Genomic DNA, 20,100 nt, shown 5'->3' with positions numbered 1-20,100 from the left:
TTTCAACAAAATTGCAACTTTCAGGTTTGTTAGAGAAATGTTTCTTGCACGTTTTGATATTATTTGCACTATTTGAAGATAAAACATACCTATTATGTGTTTGTTTTTACTGACTCGTTCAGTATTATGCAGTCGGTTAGTTTCATTTCATTAAAATACCGACTAACTAGAAATTATATGTCATTAAATAATCTTGTAATTAGGTATCACTAGAGCGTAGTGTAACGCGAATTTATCTAATGATAGCTATTTAGTTTAATTGAATTAGCATCATAAACAGATAATGATAGACCGACGAAATTGCATCTAACATTAACTGAAATAAAGCTGCAAGCTATTATCGATATAATTTACAATTGTTTTTATTATTTATCAAGATGTATTTGAAAATAATATCTAACGGTAGTCATAAATTCTGACACTGACGCCCATAAAATGATTAGACGAACACGACCATCCGCGTCGAAAGTTCTCGAACGTGTAAATAAATGAGAACACGTTGGCTACATAGGAAAGTTTTTGCACTACCCGCTTTTGTCGAACGTTAATAACTAACAACCAAGCAACGGTTCGGTTCGCCTTTTATTTTACGCGCCCAAGTTGGAGGGCCCGGATATTTTATGTTATAGCAGGGGTGCTTCACGAACCCATTTTGGGCGGAGGTTTCCCGTTGCCATGGTTACGGGACGCACGCTACCTGTACAGGGATTCGTTAAACAAGATTACGTACACACTTTTCGGTTTGTTTTCGACTCGAGCGAGTTTTTCGTTTTCAGATTTTTGGCTTGTATTGATTTTTTTTGCTTAGATTTTTGTTTTGACTGCGTTTTGAAATCAGGTTTTAGGTGAACAGCTAATTGGCGTAGGTACTTAATGAATGCAAAAAATAAACATTGCAAGTAGGTATATAACTATAAAAGATATTAAAAATCAATAAACTTTTGTAGTTCGCATAATGGTTTAAGTCGAAGAGAATACGCGATTTTACGTAGAAGAAGCTTACATTTTATAAATCTGTCGCATGATCTAGGGTCTACGCAATAAGTTAATAGTGCTATGTTCTAGGAAATGATCCCTTTTAAGTTATTCCACGTCATATATTGAACTGAAATTCGGAGAAAGGCGGTAGTCCGAAATTCTGTGGTTTTGCTTAATGTTGCAAGTAGGTCAGTTAGGGGACGAATCTATTCCCAATAAACGAGTGTCAATATGTGCCTAGGCTGTTTCCAGAAAGTTCTTTGACGTAAAATACCTCAAAATCTGAAAATCGAGTGTATAACTTTATGCAAAGCCACTGTTAGCAAACATTTTGGTAACTATTAAGTAATGTATGACCAGTTATGAATTCTAGTAGCCACTGGGAAGTTTTTCTAAGTCTGTGTGTTCTATGTATAATGTATTTTTTTTTTGTATTTCAGTACAAGCATCAAAATGAAGTTTCTTAGTATTTCTTGGAAACGCCCTTAGGTACTGAAGTTAGGCCGAAATTAGGACGCTATAACTAAATTCTTCCTGTGGCCATATTCAGTCGGATTATTTTGACTAAGGTTGCTAATTAACGAACCCAAATGGGCTTTTGTTTAAAAATAGTCTCGACAATGCTACAGTTTATTTGAATAGAAATGGTAGGTTTATCTACAGTATACGTTCCCGGTTAGTATGGATACCAATCCTATTTATTTCTGACCCGAACAAGACAAAATAAATCCTGTAAAAGAAACCCAATTATTCCCACAGTTAATCCGCACCGAGAATAGGGGATTTAAAGCAATCGAAATCCCTCATTTTCAATGGTAATTCTTTGGTACAAAACAGTTTTAAATCGAGCATCTATTTGGTAAAATTTACTTCGTAGCTTAAAAGACGTCTATATGAAATGGGCATGTGCGGAAATTGACAGGCGTGCATGTCTTTTGCACGAAGTCGGAATCTAGCTGAGATTGCATTTTTTGCTGACGTTTAAAAAACTATTTTAGAGAAAAGCGGGATATTGGAAATGAGTATGTTATCAGATATTTTTTACTAACGAGAAATTCACTATACTCGGATAGAGCTTTGCGATAAATAACAGGATATTAGATTCGTTCTATATTCTATTGAAATAGCTCTCGTTAGAAATTCCTGTGTTTTTATAACCGAGGATTGCGTAGGTACTAAGTTTTCTTGGTAGAAATAGGATCCTAAAGTTGTTTAACAATCTTAAAACAACAACAGAGCTGTTGTAAATGTGATTGCTAGAAGCCTTACCCTCTTCATACATACAAAATACTTTCAAGGCGTTTGTTGCTTTAAGCGAGAAACCTAATATTCCCCTATGGGCGTTTAAACTACAATGTTTTTCTTAAGTATAAAAGGGGCAGATAAAGTTTTCAAAGCGGGATAAGCAATGCGATTTTCATCCGTCTCATTTGAAAAAAAGAACAAATAAAAGAGAAAACTATACGCACAGAGTATTTATGTGGTGCGTTCGGAAACTGAAAACGTGAGTGGCAGCCTGTGGCTGCGCGTTCCCGATTGCAATTAAAAAACAAAAAAGTAGATGAAAACATTGGGTGTAGAATGGTCTGATTGAAAAAAAATTACGCATGGAACATGACGAATGTAATTCTCAAAAGCTTTTTGGTGAGCGAACACAAAGAGAGCAGTGAGAATCCTTGTGTAATAGTTTCCACGTAACTATTTTATATTAAAATATCCTCCGTATTCAGTTTCACACGCTCTCTTAGAGAATCATTTCCCAAATTCAGATATGCCAGTTACCCAAACAGTTAGGTTAGGTTTCATCAAAATCAATCCAGTAGTATTAGTGTGAGAGAATGATAAACAAAGAAGCATCGTATCAATTACCTTAGAACCTCTTAAGAACATGCTATATCAACAATTGGTTCAGAAACTTTAAAAATACATGTTCTATAATATTTAAATGTATTATTTAAATGTATTACACTGGATATATCTCAAAATTGAGAATATATTACAAAATATTTAAATCTCAATACTCAAATCCTCTTCTATTACTATCTGGTTTACAAGAAGATATCTTATATATGAAACGTCTACAGATTAATGTAGAATAAATATATTATGTTCACAATCTTTCTCCACACTATTTACGTAAGCTTTAATCCGGCTTAGTGTGAACAGTTTTAATAAAAGAAAAACATTTCTCACACGAATTGCGCATACAGTTAAGAGACATAGAATTTATATTAAACTACAGTCCATTTCTTAAAGCACAACCCTTTGTTTTTCTTTCGTGCCGGCAAATACAGCATGGAAAATACATTCAAACTTTTTGGGCGAATACCACAATTAAAAGATAATTTTCAATCGAGAGACAAATTAGGCAATGACTCCACAGTTATCAGAGTTTATGTTGCATGAAGTATGCAGTGAAAATTCATATTTTCGTCAATTACCTCTTAAAGGATAAGCAAGATAGATGAATATTACATACAAAGGTGTTCGTGTCATTTGTCACTAGCACGCAGTAAGGAAAGATAAGCGGAGATCTATGTCATAATGCAGGTAGGTCAGGCGCTTTCTTCTAGGTCAAATTCGTACGATGGGCATGACGAAAACAATTAGTTACAAGTGAATTAACGAGGCGATGGGTTTCTTTGAGACATCTGTCGGCGATTTTTGGTATTACGAAAAATGCTCGGGATTGACGAAAAATGCTCGGGTCGTCGTGTAACGGCGTAAATAGTAACGTTCCTCGTCCCCCGCACACACGCATATAGGCGCGCTACTTTCTTAAGCGATTTTCCGTTATGGCACCTCCGCTAGTCATTCTTCTCCGTGGTCACTAGGCTCCGAGTCGGCGCAGGTCACGACTCGCCCTAAGGGCGGAGTTTCTAAGGACCATGTGCACTGACACGAAACTACCCTTCTTCCTCTTGAAATTATGGAAGCAGGAAAACTGTGTCCTTGTATTATTTAATAGCGACATGAATATTGATATTGTACCTTTTTTAACGATTAGCTTGAGCCACCGACTTTTCTTGGATTTTGTTCTCATGAAAATGATCAATCGGCATAATGCAATAATAATACAATGAACTTGTTGATAGAGAAGTATTTTCCAAAATTATTTTTAGTTCTATTTCGAGTTTCATTGATATCTTCAAGGTCAGAAGTTTTTTTTTCTCGTTAAATGTTTGACACTTTTGTTAGGCAAGCGACCTGCCCACGGCTTTGCGTTCGTTAAATTAATTATTCATGCGTGCAAAGCTCTAGTATACATAGAAAATTGTTCGATGGATTTTTGTGCGATTTTTTAACACAAACCTTTTTAATAGACGGGTTATGTAGTTTAATCTCTCGTTTGGACATAGTTTGTGTTTAAACATAATCTAGGATTCTAAAATAATAATTCTAGATTATTGTGTACAAATATTGAGTTGAATAACTAGTACCATGTGTTACTACGCAGTAAAGGCTTGTTTTAAGCCATAAACTTTTCAAATAATTACCTATTTTTATGTTCTTCGAGGTATATTTTAAGTTCATAAGGATACACCTACACAAATGTTCACCAAGTCCACATAACATTTTGATAAGTACAGGTAAAGCTACCAAATTTTCGAGTAAGACCACCTTAGCTCACGTCCCTGCATATTGTAACGGCTTGGCTGCGTGAAATCCCCTTTTCCACGCGAGTTCGTAAATAGGGAGCGCGGCGCCCGTGGGCACTCTTGGCAAGGATCCCTTAGTACACACTGTCCGCCGTCTCGTTGACCGTAAAGACTGTTTTAAAATGAATCCTGCAGACGAAAACAAAGAAAATAGAAGATGAATATGTTTTGTTTAGTCTGTCTTATGGAGCTTAGAACGAAATGTTTAACTCTTTCTCACTTAAGCAGCTGTCTTTATATTAAAAGATCCAGTGTTTTTGAAATTCACTAAGGTATTGCACTAAGACTGATTTTATACATTCATGAGTCTACGTTCTTTTAGTACCATATTTTATACTCTTAAAAGAATTTCTTTGTTTCTAACCCAAAAAGGTGTAAATAAATATTAACCACTGAATAGGTGCTCTGAATAAATAATAGTGAAAAAACTTTTTCAACCCTGTTTTAAATTCAACTTTTATCTACTTTCTAATATTTTATTTTCCACGAAAAAGGTTGCTACGCTAAAAACCCATTCGCAAGCCAAAAATATTTATAGCCTCTCAGGATGGCCTCGTATCTGTCCCGCGGGGGACCAGCGGAAAAAAGCCAGCACACCACCGACGAAAATAAACTTTAAAATTAATTGAATAATCAAATAACGCTGAATGTTGCCAGCAAGGACTTCCTCTCCCTATTCCATTTTAAATGACACGTCCGTACCCATTAAATAAACTTGAAAGTTCATTCAAAATGATTAACGTAAAACAATATCGTGTTGCCAATAATTTAACACCTTCAGTATCATATTTATATCCCACCTGAATATGTTACGGGCGTAATGAAATCTTCACGTACGTACGTCACTCGTAATGCAAAATAAAATATTATCGCGCATTATTCAGCATTATGTAATAAAATTCAAATAACATATCAGTACGACACCGCAATGCGGAGATGGCAGTTATCTGAAAATTTCAGCAATCGTCGTGGGGAACGATGGCTTTGCCAAAATTTTTCCTACAAACCCCGATTTTTCAAGTAGCTTAAAATCATGACTCATGTTGGGACGAGAGACGAGTAAATATGACTTCACTAAAACTGGAAATTAAAAGTACTTCAAAAACTAGACAAATAGAACACTCGGCGCGTTCTTTTTTCATTTAACAGGCCACTCACACTCTAGAGACTCTGGGCGTCTTTTCATAAATTTTATATGCCAAGGAAAAACTGAAATATGGAAAACGTTATAAATTGTATTGAGACTGAGAGACATTTTATATTAACGTTACAGAATTGTATCACAACTTTGTATGACTTTAAAACGGATTTAAACTTCAGCGACAAAATACACCTACTACTTTTGTATAAAATATTTTTTGTTCAAATAATGAGTCACGTTACTGAAATGCTGCATAAAATTGTAAAATATATTCTGTGCCGCGTATATTTCTGTTTAGGATTTTTAGATTCACAGAAGTGTTGAGCTCGCATACCACAGAACTATTACCATGCACGAGTACACAGACCCGGGTCACTGGTCACTTGAAGCTCGGGTTATTTCAAAACACATTTCAAATCTAGCTGACTGAACCGAGTTCTATTGAACCGTAAATTAACGTCATTAGTACTGAAGTTCTTTTCAGCTATGTTGAGTAAAAATCTAGTAATTGAGAATAAAGAAATATTTTCTACGAAAATAAGAAGGAATTTTAAAGTTGGGTATTATATGTATTTTTAGGTTTCAATTCATCCTCAACCTTTTTCCCAAACTATGTTGGGGTCGGCTTCCAGTCTAACCGGATTCAGCTGAGTACCAGTGCTTTACAAGAAGCGACTGCCTATCTGACCTCCTCAACCCAGTTACCCAGGCAACCCGATACCCCTTGGTTAGACTGGTGTCAGACTTACTGGCTTCTGACTACCCGTAACGACTGCCCAGGATGTTCAATGACAGCCGGGACCTACAGTTTAACGTGCCATCCGAAACACAGTCATTGGTGTCTAAGATATACTTAGAAAGTACATACAAACTTAGAAAAGTTGCATTGGTACTTGCCTGACCTGGGATCCAACCCGCGCCCTCATACTCGAGAGGTTGGTTCTTTGCCCACTAGGCCACCACGACTTTTTCTTTTTTTTTAGGTTTCAATTAAAGTGAAATAAATCTTTACAAGTGGCGATTTGCACATATCATTTAGGAACAAAAATAATTAGTACAATCAGTGTCTTTACTGGTATGTCAATGGTCTTTACTTAAAAATAACTTAAACATAGTATATAATAATAATAATAAATAAATAAACATAGCAGTCGCTAAATGTATAACACTCCAGCCTAATTATTATTGTTAAGAGGCTAAACAGATAGTGATTTCAACAATAGATAAACGTATAAATCTTAGTTAAGAATTTATTTAACACTTTTGAATTTTGAGTATTTTTTATCTTTAATGATGTTGATAATACACAACAAAACCACAGTGAAATATCTGAGGTTTTACATTCATAAACCTCCCTGGTTCTGATAAAGAATTAGATAAACAAAGTTAATTTTAGAGCGGTCACGTAGACGCGTAGTGGCGCTTTCATAAATATTTCGCTCTGCACTTTGAATTGAAATTGGGTTATTATTATAATTAAGCTTTGCAAATCAAGTCAATTAGTTTATTTTGGCCTTACTACAAAAACTTTAACCCCTGTTTTACACTTGTCTAAAAAAATGTGGTTCCAAAATGAACCATATGTCAACGTCATTATTTGACATTTTTTTAGACAAGTCTTAAACTGACGTTTAAAAGTTTTTGTGGTAAGACGGAAACCGTCTTACCACAAAAACTTTGCAGCCAAAATTTTATTAGACAAGTGTAAAACAGGGTTTAAAGTTTTTGTAGTAAGGCCCTTAATGTTTATTATGCGGTAAATAAATACATTACTTTTCTAGCTGCGTTTAGTGAAGTTTTAATTTTTTTCTATAAATAAAAAACTTGTTTACAGGATTAGATATTAACAGTGTAAAGTATTAAAAAATAAATAAAACAGATATTTAATACGATACGAATAAAAAAAAAATCAAATCATTTTCGCACGAACACAGAATATTTTTTATTTACTTACGTTGTCATATGCAATCCAGTGTATTAGGTAACAATATGTCTGGGATGAATTGAATATGATGTCAATAAGTAAGTGTAACACGCGACATCTGTAGAATCTATGGCTTTTGTCACAAAATACAACAGCATAACATCGTAATTATTCTTACCATCAAGTTTCCTTAAAACATTTTTAAAATTAAGAATTCTTCTTCCCCAGATATTCGACAATCACTACCACTTCCACCACCACGCTATCGTGCGGAGGTCAATAACCCCTGCGCACGACCACCACGACAAGCTCGAAGGAGACAACAGGGTGCGATGGGCAAAGCAACAGCGAGCCTTGTCCAGGAAGAAGAGAGACTTCCAGGTTTTACCAGACTCATATCATTCTACAGGTATGTACAGTTCATAATTATAAAAAAAAAAAATATGATGCTGATGTCATCTAATTGTATTCAAATGGTTTTTGTACGGATAAAAAGTAGTCTTCTCTGAAGGGCTGAAGGTTTTTATGTGGCGAAAAGATAAAATAGATTAACGGTGACGAATTTATGAGGGCATTGTACAGGAATATTCATACGATTCATACTCAGTATCCTAAGACAGCTTCCAGGTTATTGTAAACACTAACTATGACGGCCTTCACACAGAATATCGTTAACAATAATTTTATTGATGTTTGCACAGTACAATATTGGTATACGCTTGAGATAAATTGTTGCAAGAACCCTACCATTTTATAAATTGAGCACACAATTAAACCGAACCAACTTTTTCCATATTTCTCCCACCAAAACGATTGTAATCAAAATAAATGTAGGTATCCACCATGACATTTGCGACATACAATCCCAGATTCAAAAGAGACCTTCTCTTTAGACAGTACGTACCATGGAGAACAAAAAGACTAGCGGAGGTGCCATAACGAAAAATCTTCTAAGAATGTAGCGCGCCAAAATGCGAGTGCGCGGGGCTCGAGGAACGTTCTCTCTTTGTACCCGATCATATTTTGTAATACCTAAAATCCTTGACAGAAGGCTCAAAGAACCCGGACGCCTCGTCAGTTCACGCATAACTGATCATTTTGGTCATTCCCACTGTACGTATTTGACCTATAAATGAGGGCCTGACCTACCTGCACTATGGCATTTCCGCTCATCTTCCTTACTCCGTGGTACGTACCGTACCCAACCAAGCATAAGACTTGTCGTGACGATTTTTTTGTTGTCTTAGCTGAAACTACGTCATCTGATGCGCCCACGCCGTCGGCAGCGTCGAAGCGCGACACTAATTCGAGACGAGAGCTCCAACCGTCACGGGTGAAGGGACGGCCAAGAGCTGCAGACTCCAAGTTTCAATTGAACGACCCAAAATGGCCTCATATGTGGTACTTAGTAAGTATACGTTTATTTATTTATTTTCTGGTCTTTGCTGGTATCAGAGAATGGTACATGTAGGACTTCTTGGTGACAAGAAGCTTTGAAGGTGCTATTTAAAATCGAGCTGCAAACTGCAACTCCTGACATCATGTGCAGTCTACGTCAGCTACTGATACATAGACCAATTTCATGAAGATTGATTAATATTTTCCGACAGTAAAATTATGCATAGATTCTCTCATTTCTATAAATCCCCATTATAAAGACCTACACTGTATATAAACCAGTATACCCAGTTGAGCTAACATGACATCAGAGGAATTCATTCTCAACACCTTTTTCGACCGATCAATGCTTAGGAGATATAACAGTCTGTTCTCAATCAATCCTCTCAACATAGCCAGCATTTCCTTTTGAACATTAAGGTAGCTATATAATATTCAAAGATATAAAAGCCCGCCATTTTACTCTTGAGTGCCCCGTCTAAAGAGTGACTTTGAGGAGTGCCAATGCGATTAGTATGGGCACTGAGTTCTGTCCTTTTGACGAAAACCATCTTCATAAAAATAAAATATAAAATATAGAGCGGGCTCACAAGATCAGTTTCTTTACATTTGAGAACTTTTGAAAAATTTAAGGAGTTATGAAGACGTAAGGCAGACGTAAGGCGTTTTTGGATTTAATGCATGCTCTTGAAGGAACAGAAAAATAAACTTCTCGTATATGGAATGTTGAAAATAAAATTCTTAAGCCGAAATAAATTTTCATGCGAACTTATGTGCTTGTAAGTTTGAAGTCTGTCAAAATTCCCTAAACCCATCACATACCACGAGCTTTCACAGCTACCTGATCAAAATAATTACACAATGTTCCAAAGAAACCTTTATGAACCCCAAACATACCATAGATTATGAAATATTAACCCAATTGTTGACCTTTTGTACCCCTTTCTGTTGACCCGGCTTGGGCCCTTGTATTTAGTTTTTCAACGGGAAAGTTATAAAGTAAATAAACAAGAAATCAACGAGCTGCCTTAAACTATATCTTAACTAAATAAGGTCTGAAAGTTAATCTAAATTAATAAGTTAATAGCTACTAGTGTTTCAACTTTGATATTTGGAATAGAATAAAGAATGCTTATGTACTATCTTATATACGCCTCTAATGTACTATTTTATGTACTATCTTATGTTATCTCTTGTGTACTCTCTTATGTACGCACATATGTACTCCTCTTATGTACTCTCTTATGTACTCCTCTTATGTACTCTCTTATGTACTCTCTTATGTACTCCTCTTATGTACTCTCTTATGTACTCCTCTTATGTACTCTCTTATATACTTACTTATGTACTCCTCTTATCTACTCTCTTATCTACTCTCTTATTTACTCTCGTATGTACTCTCTTATGTACTTACTTATGTACTCCTCTTATGTAATCTCTTATGTACTCCTCTTATGTACTCCTCTTATGAACTCTCTTATGTAATCTCTCATGTACTCTCTTATGTACTCTTTTATGTATTCTCGTATGTACTCCTCTTATGTACTCTCTTATGTACTCACTTATGGACTCCTCTTATATACTCCTCTTATATACTGTCTTATGTACTCTCTTATGTACTCCTCTTATGAACACTCTTATTATGTACTCTCTTATGTACTCTCTTATGTGTTCTCGTATGTACTCTCTTATGTACTCCTCTTATGTAGTCTCTTATGTACTCCTCTTATATACTTACTTATGTACTCCTCTTATATACTTACTTATGTACTCCTCTTATGTACTCTCTTATGTACTCCTCTTATGTACTCTCTTATGTACTCCTCTTATGTACTCTCTTATGTACTCCTCTTATGAACACTCTTATTATGTACTCTCTTATGTATTCTCGTATGTACTCTCTTATATACTCACTTATGTACTCCTCTTATATACTTACTTATGTACTCCTCTTATGTACTCTCTTATGTACTCCTCTAATGTACTCTCTTATGTATTCTCGTATGTACTCTTTTATGTACTCCTCTTATGTACCCTCTTATGTACTCACTTATGTACTCCTCTTGTATACTTACTTATGTACTCCTCTTATGTACTCTCTTATGTACTCCTCTTATGTTATCTCTTATGTACTCTCTTATGTACTCCTCTTATGAACACTCTTATTATGTACTCTCTTATGTATTCTCGTATGTACTCTCTTATGTACTCTCTTATGTATTCTCGTATGTACTCTCTTATGTACTCCTCTTATGTACTCTCTTATGTACTCACTTATGTACACCTCTTATATACTTACTTATGTACTCCTCTTATGTACTCTCTTATGTACTCCTCTTATGAACACTCTTATTATGTACTCTCTTATGTATTCTCGTATGTACTCTCTTATGTACTCACTTATGTACTCCTCTTATATACTTACTTATGTACTCCTCTTATGTACTCCTCTTATGAACTCTCTTATGTTATCTCTCATGTACTCTCTTATGTACTCTTTTATGTATTCTCGTATGTACTCTCTTATGAACACTCTTCTGGTTGAAAAATGTTATTATACAATAGATGATTTTTCGAACGACGAATGTATAATATGATTATTTATAAAAAATATATCTCTTATGTACTCCTCTTATGTACTTTCTTGTGTACTCCTCTTATATACTCTCTTATGTACTCTCTTATATACTCCTCTTATGTAATCTCTTATGTACTCCTCTTATGTACTCTCTTATGTACTCACTTATGGACTCCTCTTATATACTCCTCTTATATACTGTCTTATGTACTCCTCTTATGTACTCTCTTATGTACTCCTCTTATGAACACTCTTATTATGTACTCTCTTATGTATTCTCGTATGTACTCTCTTATGTACTCCTCTTACATACTTACTTATGTACTCCTCTTATGTACTGTCTTATCTACTCCTCTTATGTACTCTCTTATGTACTCCTCTTATGTACTCTCTTATGTGCTCTCTTATGTATTCTCGTATGTACTCTCTTATGTAATGTCTTATGTACTCCTCTTATGTAATGTCTTATGTACTCCTCTTATGTAATGTCTTATGTACTCCTCTTATGTACTTTCTTATGTATTCCTGTTATATACTCCTCTTATGTACTGTCTTATGTACTCCTCTTATGTACTCTCTTATGTACTCCTCTAATGTACTCTCTTATGTATTCTCGTATGTACTCTTTTATGTACTCCTCATATGTACCCTCTTATGTACTCACTTATGTACTCCTCTTGTATACTTACTTATGTACTCCTCTTATGTACTCTCTTATGTACTCCTCTTATGTTATCTCTTATGTACTCTCTTATGTACTCCTCTTATGAACACTCTTATTATGTACTCTCTTATGTACTCTCTTATGTATTCTCGTATGTACTCTCTTATGTACTCTCTTATGTATTCTCGTATGTACTCTCTTATGTACTCCTCTGAGTACTCTCTTATGTACTCACTTATGTACACCTCTTATATACTTACTTATGTACTCCTCTTATGTACTCTCTTATGTACTCCTCTTATGAACACTCTTATTATGTACTCTCTTATGTAATCTCGTATGTACTCTCTTATGTACTCACTTATGTACTCCTCTTATATACTTACTTATGTACTCTCTTATGTACTCCTCTTATGTACTCTCTTATGTACTCTCTTATGTACTCCTCTTATGTACGCCTCTTATATACTCTCGTATGTATTCTCGTATGTACTTACTCTCTTATGTACTCCTCTTATGTACTCTCTTATGTACTCACTTATGTACTCCTCTTATATACTTACTTATGTACTCCTCTTATGTACTCTCTTATGTACTCCTCTTATGTACTCTCTTATGTACTCCTCTAATGTACTCTCTTATGTGCTCTCTTATGTATTCTCGTATGTACTCTCTTATGTAATGTCTTATGTACTCCTCTTATGTAATGTCTTATGTACTCCTCTTATGTACTTTCTTATGTACTCCTCTTATGTACTCCTCTTATGTACTGTCTTATGTACTCCTCTTATGTACTGTCTTATGTACTACTCTTATGTAATGTCTTATGTACTCCTGTTATGTACTGTCTTATGTACTCCTCTTATGTACTGTCTTATGTACTCCTCTAATGTACTCTCTTATGTATTCTCGTATGTACTCTCTTATGTACTCCTCTTATGTACCCTCTTATGTACTCACTTATGTACTCCTCTTATGTTATCTCTTATGTACTCTCTTATGTACTCCTCTTATGAATACTCTTATTATGTACTCTCTTATGTATTCTCGTATGTACTCTCTTATGTACTCCTCTTATGTACTCACTTATGTACTCCTCTTATATACTTACTTATGTACTCCTCTTATGTACTCTCTTATGTACTCCTCTTATGTACTCGCTTGTGTACTCCTCTTATGTGCTCTCTTATGTGCTCTCTTATGTACTCCTCTCTTGTACTATTCCTTTGTACTCTTTTATGTACTCCTCTTATGTACTCTCTTATGTGCTCTCTTATGTACTCCTCTTATGTACTCCTCTTATGTACTCTCTTATGTACTCCTCTTATGAACACTCTTATTATGTACTCTCTTATGTATTCTCGTATGTACTTACTCTCTTATGTACTCCTCTTATGTACTCTCTTATGTACTCACTTATGTACTCCTCTAATGTACTCTCTTATGTGCTCTCTTATGTATTCTCTTATGTAATGTCTTATGTACTCCTCTTATGTACTTTCTTATGTACTCCTCTTATGTTCTCCTCTTATGTACTGTCTTATGTACTCCTCTTATGTATTCTCGTATGTACTCTCTTATGTAATGTCTTATGTACTCCTCTTATGTAATGTCTTATGTACTCCTCTTATGTACTTTCTTATGTACTCCTCTTATGTACTCCTCTTATGTACTGTCTTATGTACTCCTCTTATGTACTGTCTTATGTACTCCTCTTATGTAATGTCTTATGTACTCCTCTTATGTAATGTCTTATGTATTCCTCTTATGTACTTTCTTATGTACTCCTCTTATGTACTGTCTAATGTACTCCTCTAATGTACTCTCTTATTTATTTATTAAAAATAACCACACCAACAATACAGTCACCTAATGTTATACAAAATCTCAAGAATCAAACAATTGAAAGCACAAGCAATTGTACAAATTACAGGAGTGCATGACATTAAACATGAAACTCATTTGAGACTTACATAAAAATAACTAAGCTAATAAAATTCAAATACACATTAAAGTAATAACGAATGGGCACTATTCACACTGTTTAAGTAGGGAGCGTTTGTATGATGCGAACTTCATAAAGAATATATCGATGGGATAATCTGTCACAATGGTCCTTTCATTATATAATCTTGCCATACGTGTAAGAGGGCTATCAAATGTGGTATTCAAAGTAGATATTGGAATTTCAAAAACTCGATGATGTCGCTTACTACGTCGGTCAAACCGGAACTTTAAACCTTCTATCAACTGGGCATCAAGAAGGCCATTTACAATTTTGTAAAGAGTCAGTAAATCAGAATGAATTCGCCTTTCTTTTAAGCTTAACAACCCAAAGTGTCTTATTCTGTCACCATAATCAGGAATAGATCTTCGAATGCCTTTCTTTGAACACAAATACCTAACAAAACGAGCCTGAATAGATTCAACCTTGTCAGCATAAGTAGAATAATATGGAGACCAGATTGTGGAACAGTATTCCAGTGAGCTTCTTACTAGTGCATTAAAAAGTAAAATAATACTGGTGCTTTTACGGAATGGTTTGGACATTCGGAAAATAAAACCAAGCATCTTCTTAGCCTTGGTCACTAGGTTGTCTATATGATGACGGAAAGTTAATGTAGTATCGAAAAGTACTCCTAGGTCACGTATGACAGATACTCTGTTAAGTACAGTTCCCTCTATATGGTAATCAAATTTATCATAATTTGACTTATTGGTGAACGTTATTGTCTGACATTTGTTAACATTTAACGTCATTCTATTGTTCAAACACCAATTTTGAAGCACATTTAAATCATTCTGAAGTTTCAGACAATCATTGAGGTCCGATATTCTGTAATATAATTTTAAGTCATCGGCATAAGCTAGACAGTTACATTTCATTTTATCTAATAGGTCATTTATAAATACTAAAAAGAGTAGGGGGCCCAGTTTTGAACCCTGAGGCACACCAGAACTAGGAATAAATGGTACAGAGTCATAACCCGCTAATGCTACAAACTGAGAACGATTAACTAAATAGCTATTGAACCATCGCAACAAAGAACCATGAATACCAGCATGTTCCAATTTTAAACTAAGAATTGAATGATCTATGTACTCCTCTTGTGTACTCTCTTATGTACTCTCTTATGTACTCCTCTTATGTACTCGCTTGTGTATTCTTATGTGCTCTCTTATGTACTCTCTTATGTACTTACTTATGTACTTCTCTTACACTCATCTTAAGTACTCTCTTGGAAGATTTCGCTTTATAATTTGGGTCACTGTTTCTTATTAAATATTGCCAATTTAGAAGTACTATGTATTTCTTGTTTTTCTCACTTTTACTTGTGTTTTCAAAAACTATTGTCTCGTTCAAGAATCATACTCACGCAATCAAAATGTTGAGTTGCCAAAATACAAAAAAAACTATACACAATAGACCATCAATTTATAATTAATTTGTATTGACGTATAAACGATAGCAAACGTGTCATTCGATTACGATGCTGAATATTGTTGGCGCAAATTATCAAAAAGTTGCAAAGTTACACTGTGTAAGCACTCGAATCGCGTCGTTTTTGTTTTTCTTTAGCGATTCAACCGCACCACGAGAAGAGAGAAGTTTAATTTTCTTCGGATAAAGTTTATAACGCTCTTACAAAATATTGACGAAGTGGAAGCCAAAAATTTGAGTTTTATTAAGCTATCGCTGAAAATTTGCCTAATTCTTACATAAAATCGGTTTAACTACCGTAATGAGGGTAGGGATGTTTTTGATTTCGTTTCTTTATACATCTCTCGGCTGTTAAGGATTCGAGTGAATTAATTTGTATACCATGTTTTATGTAAACGTTGGCCTAATTTAAATTATGTTTGACATTACATATAGCCCATCCGTATTTCCCAGAGGGTAGGCAGAGAAGTGCCTTAGGAAGAGATGGAACATAATTTTGTGTATATGTGTTGTTGACCGTGTGTTTGATTGTGTATAATGATAAAATTTTGCTCTACCTGCCGATATAATTCAGGTTTGACTAAACATTTATCAGTCAGTAAGTGAATATTTCCAAAAATCCGACCTAACGACTGGAGCCGCACTGAATTCTAGTGTATAAGTGCAATGTGTCCCTATTTCGATTCACAATGCTACTGAGCCCCATGTCACAAACACAACAGTTCGCGTCGATCAATTCACAATAGTAATTCCAATTTAGAATATTCTGTTAGCTTTTGTTCACTTATTGTTTGAGCGATCTGAAATAGTTGATATAAAAACCAATTCCGTATAGATATCAGTGAAACCGTCCGTCAATACAAATTTCCAGTGGTCGCTCCGGTGTTGCGGCTGAAATTTCATTTTCATTTGGTTCTGCTACCGTTGCAAATATTTCTACAAATTCGTTTGAGTAACAATTTTGTAAATTAAAAAAAAAATCTACGTCGATGGAAGTTGTGTAATTGGTTCGCTCGTACATTTCACTTTTTGATACGTTCTATGATTTTACGACCGCCGAAGATTAAGTGGATCATTACTTTTATTTTATTTCTTCTTGTTTGTTGATTTTATTGCGAAACGTTTTATAAATCATGTGCGGGATGATAACACAAATAAATGTTTACCCAATAAATTTTCAAATTGTATACAGAAACTTGAATTATGTGTGTTAAAGTGTTTGTTTTTGTTTGACGTAGAATCGAGGAGGTGGTTTAGACATGAACGTGATCCCAGCATGGCGGGAAGGCATCACGGGCCGAGGCGTGGTGGTCACCATCCTGGACGACGGTCTGGAGACTGATCATCCCGACTTAGTCGCCAATTACGTAAGTACATACGTCATGCATCTTATTGTTCTCGCTAGCTCTCAACACGGACTTGCTTTGTAGGAAGTCGATTGGTTTGCGTCGTAAAACAACACGCCCCAGATTACATTTCCTTCGACATATCGAATGAATTTCTTGAAATTGTTTCATTTTGTGTTTTATGACGTCGGTACTTTGTGTTGCCCGTCTTTGTAGTCTAAAATCTTCATTGGGAAATAAGAGGCGCAGTTTCCACGTATGCTTGGAGGGAATGTTTGAAAAAACACCGATGAAATCAAAACGGGAACAAGTAATTCGCGAGGGATCCGCGCTTTCGCGATAAAAGGGCGTAGAGTGACATCTGTGCTCTGAACAAAAGCTTCGGAGTTTCAAATTACACGATTCATCTCGCCCGTGCGGCTTTAATTTCACTGTTGGCGTTCGAAAAAAATGGGTAATTGGGTCGCGGTTTTACGCGAGGCGATTTATTTGCGTAAACGTAAGACCTTATAGCAGGATTAGTATCAAAACATGTGATTTATTTTCATACGTTATTAGGGAGGAAGCCTGCGCACGCAGAAGACGTAAGCGGCTCAAGGATTTGATGGGAGATTACCTATTGTTACAATTGCAATTCTCATTATTCCTCAACACTTTTGCCTTGTTATTTTAAACCACTTTCTTGTCTATATCTTTATTATTTGTGTACCAGGACCCCATGGCGTCATACGACGTGAACTCCCACGACTCGGATCCGCAGCCGCGGTATGACATGATAGACTCCAACCGTCACGGCACGCGCTGCGCCGGTGAGGTCGCGGCGACGGCTAACAACTCGCTCTGTGCTGTGGGCGTGGCTTATGGGGCTAGTGTTGGAGGTAAGCATGTTAAAGTTTAACTTTTATATTGATTAGGTATTATAATTAAAAGTTTGTGATGATCATCGATATTATGAAGTATGCTTAGATTATTATGTCAATTATGCTTGCTGACTACAATGACAATAGAATGTTGCACTTCGTAAACCTACATGATTTACATTACCAGAGATGACCTTATTGCAAAGTTAGTCACCCTATTTCAGACATAGGACGTTCACTGCTGAACATATGGGGAGTTCCCCCATGATGTCCAAATGGACCGGTCGATAGTGGCTTGCTATCAGCGAATAAACTAGCAGTCACTTAAAAAAATGATTTTGAGACACAGAAATGGATTATTTATTGTACGATGATTAACATGTGTACGATTGTCATTTTTTATTTTATGAATATGCGATTTCAAAATAGCCCATCCCTCATAACCAGAAAAATAATGCAACCAAACAATTTATCTCTTCTCAGCATCTAATGGATGTTAAAGTGTGACAAACTCAAGGCATTGTACGCTGGAGTGCACTTCCAAGTGCCTGGCAGAACTGACGGCAGATTACTAGACAAACGTGTTTTTAAAATGCATTGTCATGATTTGTCTTAGCTCAGACGGACGGCAGTAATGATAAATATGGAAAGGAACATCACTATTGTTTAAGGCGAAGAGTGTAGCTATGGCATACACATGTTATAGTTGTAAATTTATAAAATAGTTTGTGTAGGAATAAATAAATGGGTAGTGGTCTTATTTGAATTTTTGTTTGATCCTTTGGTGTTTGTTCCCGTGGGTACTACTGCCCGTACCGGGATAAAATATAGCCTATGGCACTCAGGAATATTATAGCTATCTATCAGTGAAAGAATTTTGCAAATCCGACCAGCGGTTCCAAAGATTACCCCCTACATACAAAATTACAAATTTTACCTCGTTATAAAATTAGTATAGATTATACATACATAATTATGTGCATATATTGTTCACATTTAAACGGATTTCCTACTATGTAACGTTGTACTTTCCTAGCTCTAAGAATAGGTTAGAAATTAAAAAAAAATACAAATAATTACAAAAATAAAATACAAAATTAAAAAAACACCTAAAGTAAACTAAAATAAATGAAATAAAAAAAATTATAATATATTAAAATTAACATAATTCATATACGGAACCCAATATTAATTATTTACACAAAGGTCCTCGTAACTATTGCGCCTACGCATCTCTAAACGGGTGAACTGGTTTCGCTGCGCGCGACGGTGGTGCCTCGAGTGCATTCGGGCCGGAGACGCGGCAGACGACCAAATTGCATCAGACGTGACGGCTGTGTCACACGTTTTTTTTACTTGACCTTCAGTATTGCGTACCTGTCTAATTTCACCTTATTTGTGCTAGACAAATTATAATCGGAAATCCCGCTGGGGTAAGTTTCCATGCATTGCTTAAATACTATTGTAAGGTGTTCTTCTTGCTAAATTTCTATCTAAAGCAGCTGTTCTTTGTTCACTTTGTTTGCTGGGACACTGTGACCTTTGGACCCGGCAACGTGGCCCAAGCTCTGCTAATGCTAGCCTTGTCTCTGCGCTTCCAGGATTTATTTCTACGTTGGATTTCTACGTTGGATTTTCTACGTTCGAGTTTTTACATTCTACTTTAAACCCTCGCTACGCAACGTTCTACCTGGCGGCGAGTGAAAGACCAGACCTGATCCTGTCTGGAACTACCTGGGTCCTGCTGGAGACCTGGAAGTGCAACCTGGGAAGGAGCTGGGCCGTCGTCGGAGCTACACCACGGTTCAGGCCAGTGTTCCCAGTGTACCTTCTACCTCGAGATCTATTCGTGGTTAGGGCAACAGAAGTTGGCTTAAATAAAGTCTCAATTTCTACCAAATTGTGTACTTTATTTGGACCCCTACCTACCTACCTGTCGGCCAGCCTGACTACCAGGCTTACCTTCGGCCGCAACTAACCCAATTCCATTGCTCACACGTGTACTACATATTTGTTAGCGCAAATAAATCTATAGGTTAGCAAACAATTGACAATCTGATAGCTTAGTGTTGCTGAAAACGTGACGTCAAAAATTGTCCCAAAGGATTAC

The 20,100-nt window shown here is 35.8% G+C and overlaps 1 protein-coding gene and 1 long non-coding RNA gene across 6 annotated transcripts in view; both read left to right on the top strand.

The window, feature by feature from the left end:
* The window catches only part of LOC124637143 (furin-like protease 1), a 161,607-nt gene that overhangs the window by 112,531 nt on the left and 28,976 nt on the right, over window positions 1–20,100 (top strand). For all 5 annotated transcript variants that reach the window (XM_047173491.1, XM_047173493.1, XM_047173489.1 and 2 more), the window contains exons 3-6: window positions 7,931–8,111; window positions 8,950–9,110; window positions 17,023–17,151; window positions 17,843–18,008. In XM_047173491.1, the coding sequence (XP_047029447.1) occupies window positions 7,931–8,111; window positions 8,950–9,110; window positions 17,023–17,151; window positions 17,843–18,008 (637 nt within the window). The remainder of the gene's footprint in view (window positions 1–7,930; window positions 8,112–8,949; window positions 9,111–17,022; window positions 17,152–17,842; window positions 18,009–20,100) is intronic.
* On the top strand, window positions 18,038–19,890 carry LOC124637145. The gene is made up of 2 exons (XR_006985182.1): window positions 18,038–19,423; window positions 19,592–19,890. It is a non-coding gene; the product is annotated as an uncharacterized LOC124637145 (long non-coding RNA).

This window comes from Helicoverpa zea, chromosome 15 (assembly GCF_022581195.2).
Source record: "Helicoverpa zea isolate HzStark_Cry1AcR chromosome 15, ilHelZeax1.1, whole genome shotgun sequence".
NCBI lineage: Eukaryota > Metazoa > Arthropoda > Insecta > Lepidoptera > Noctuidae > Helicoverpa > Helicoverpa zea.
The sequence above is the reverse complement of the archived record's forward strand: the minus strand, read 5'-3'. Positions and strand labels throughout refer to the sequence as shown.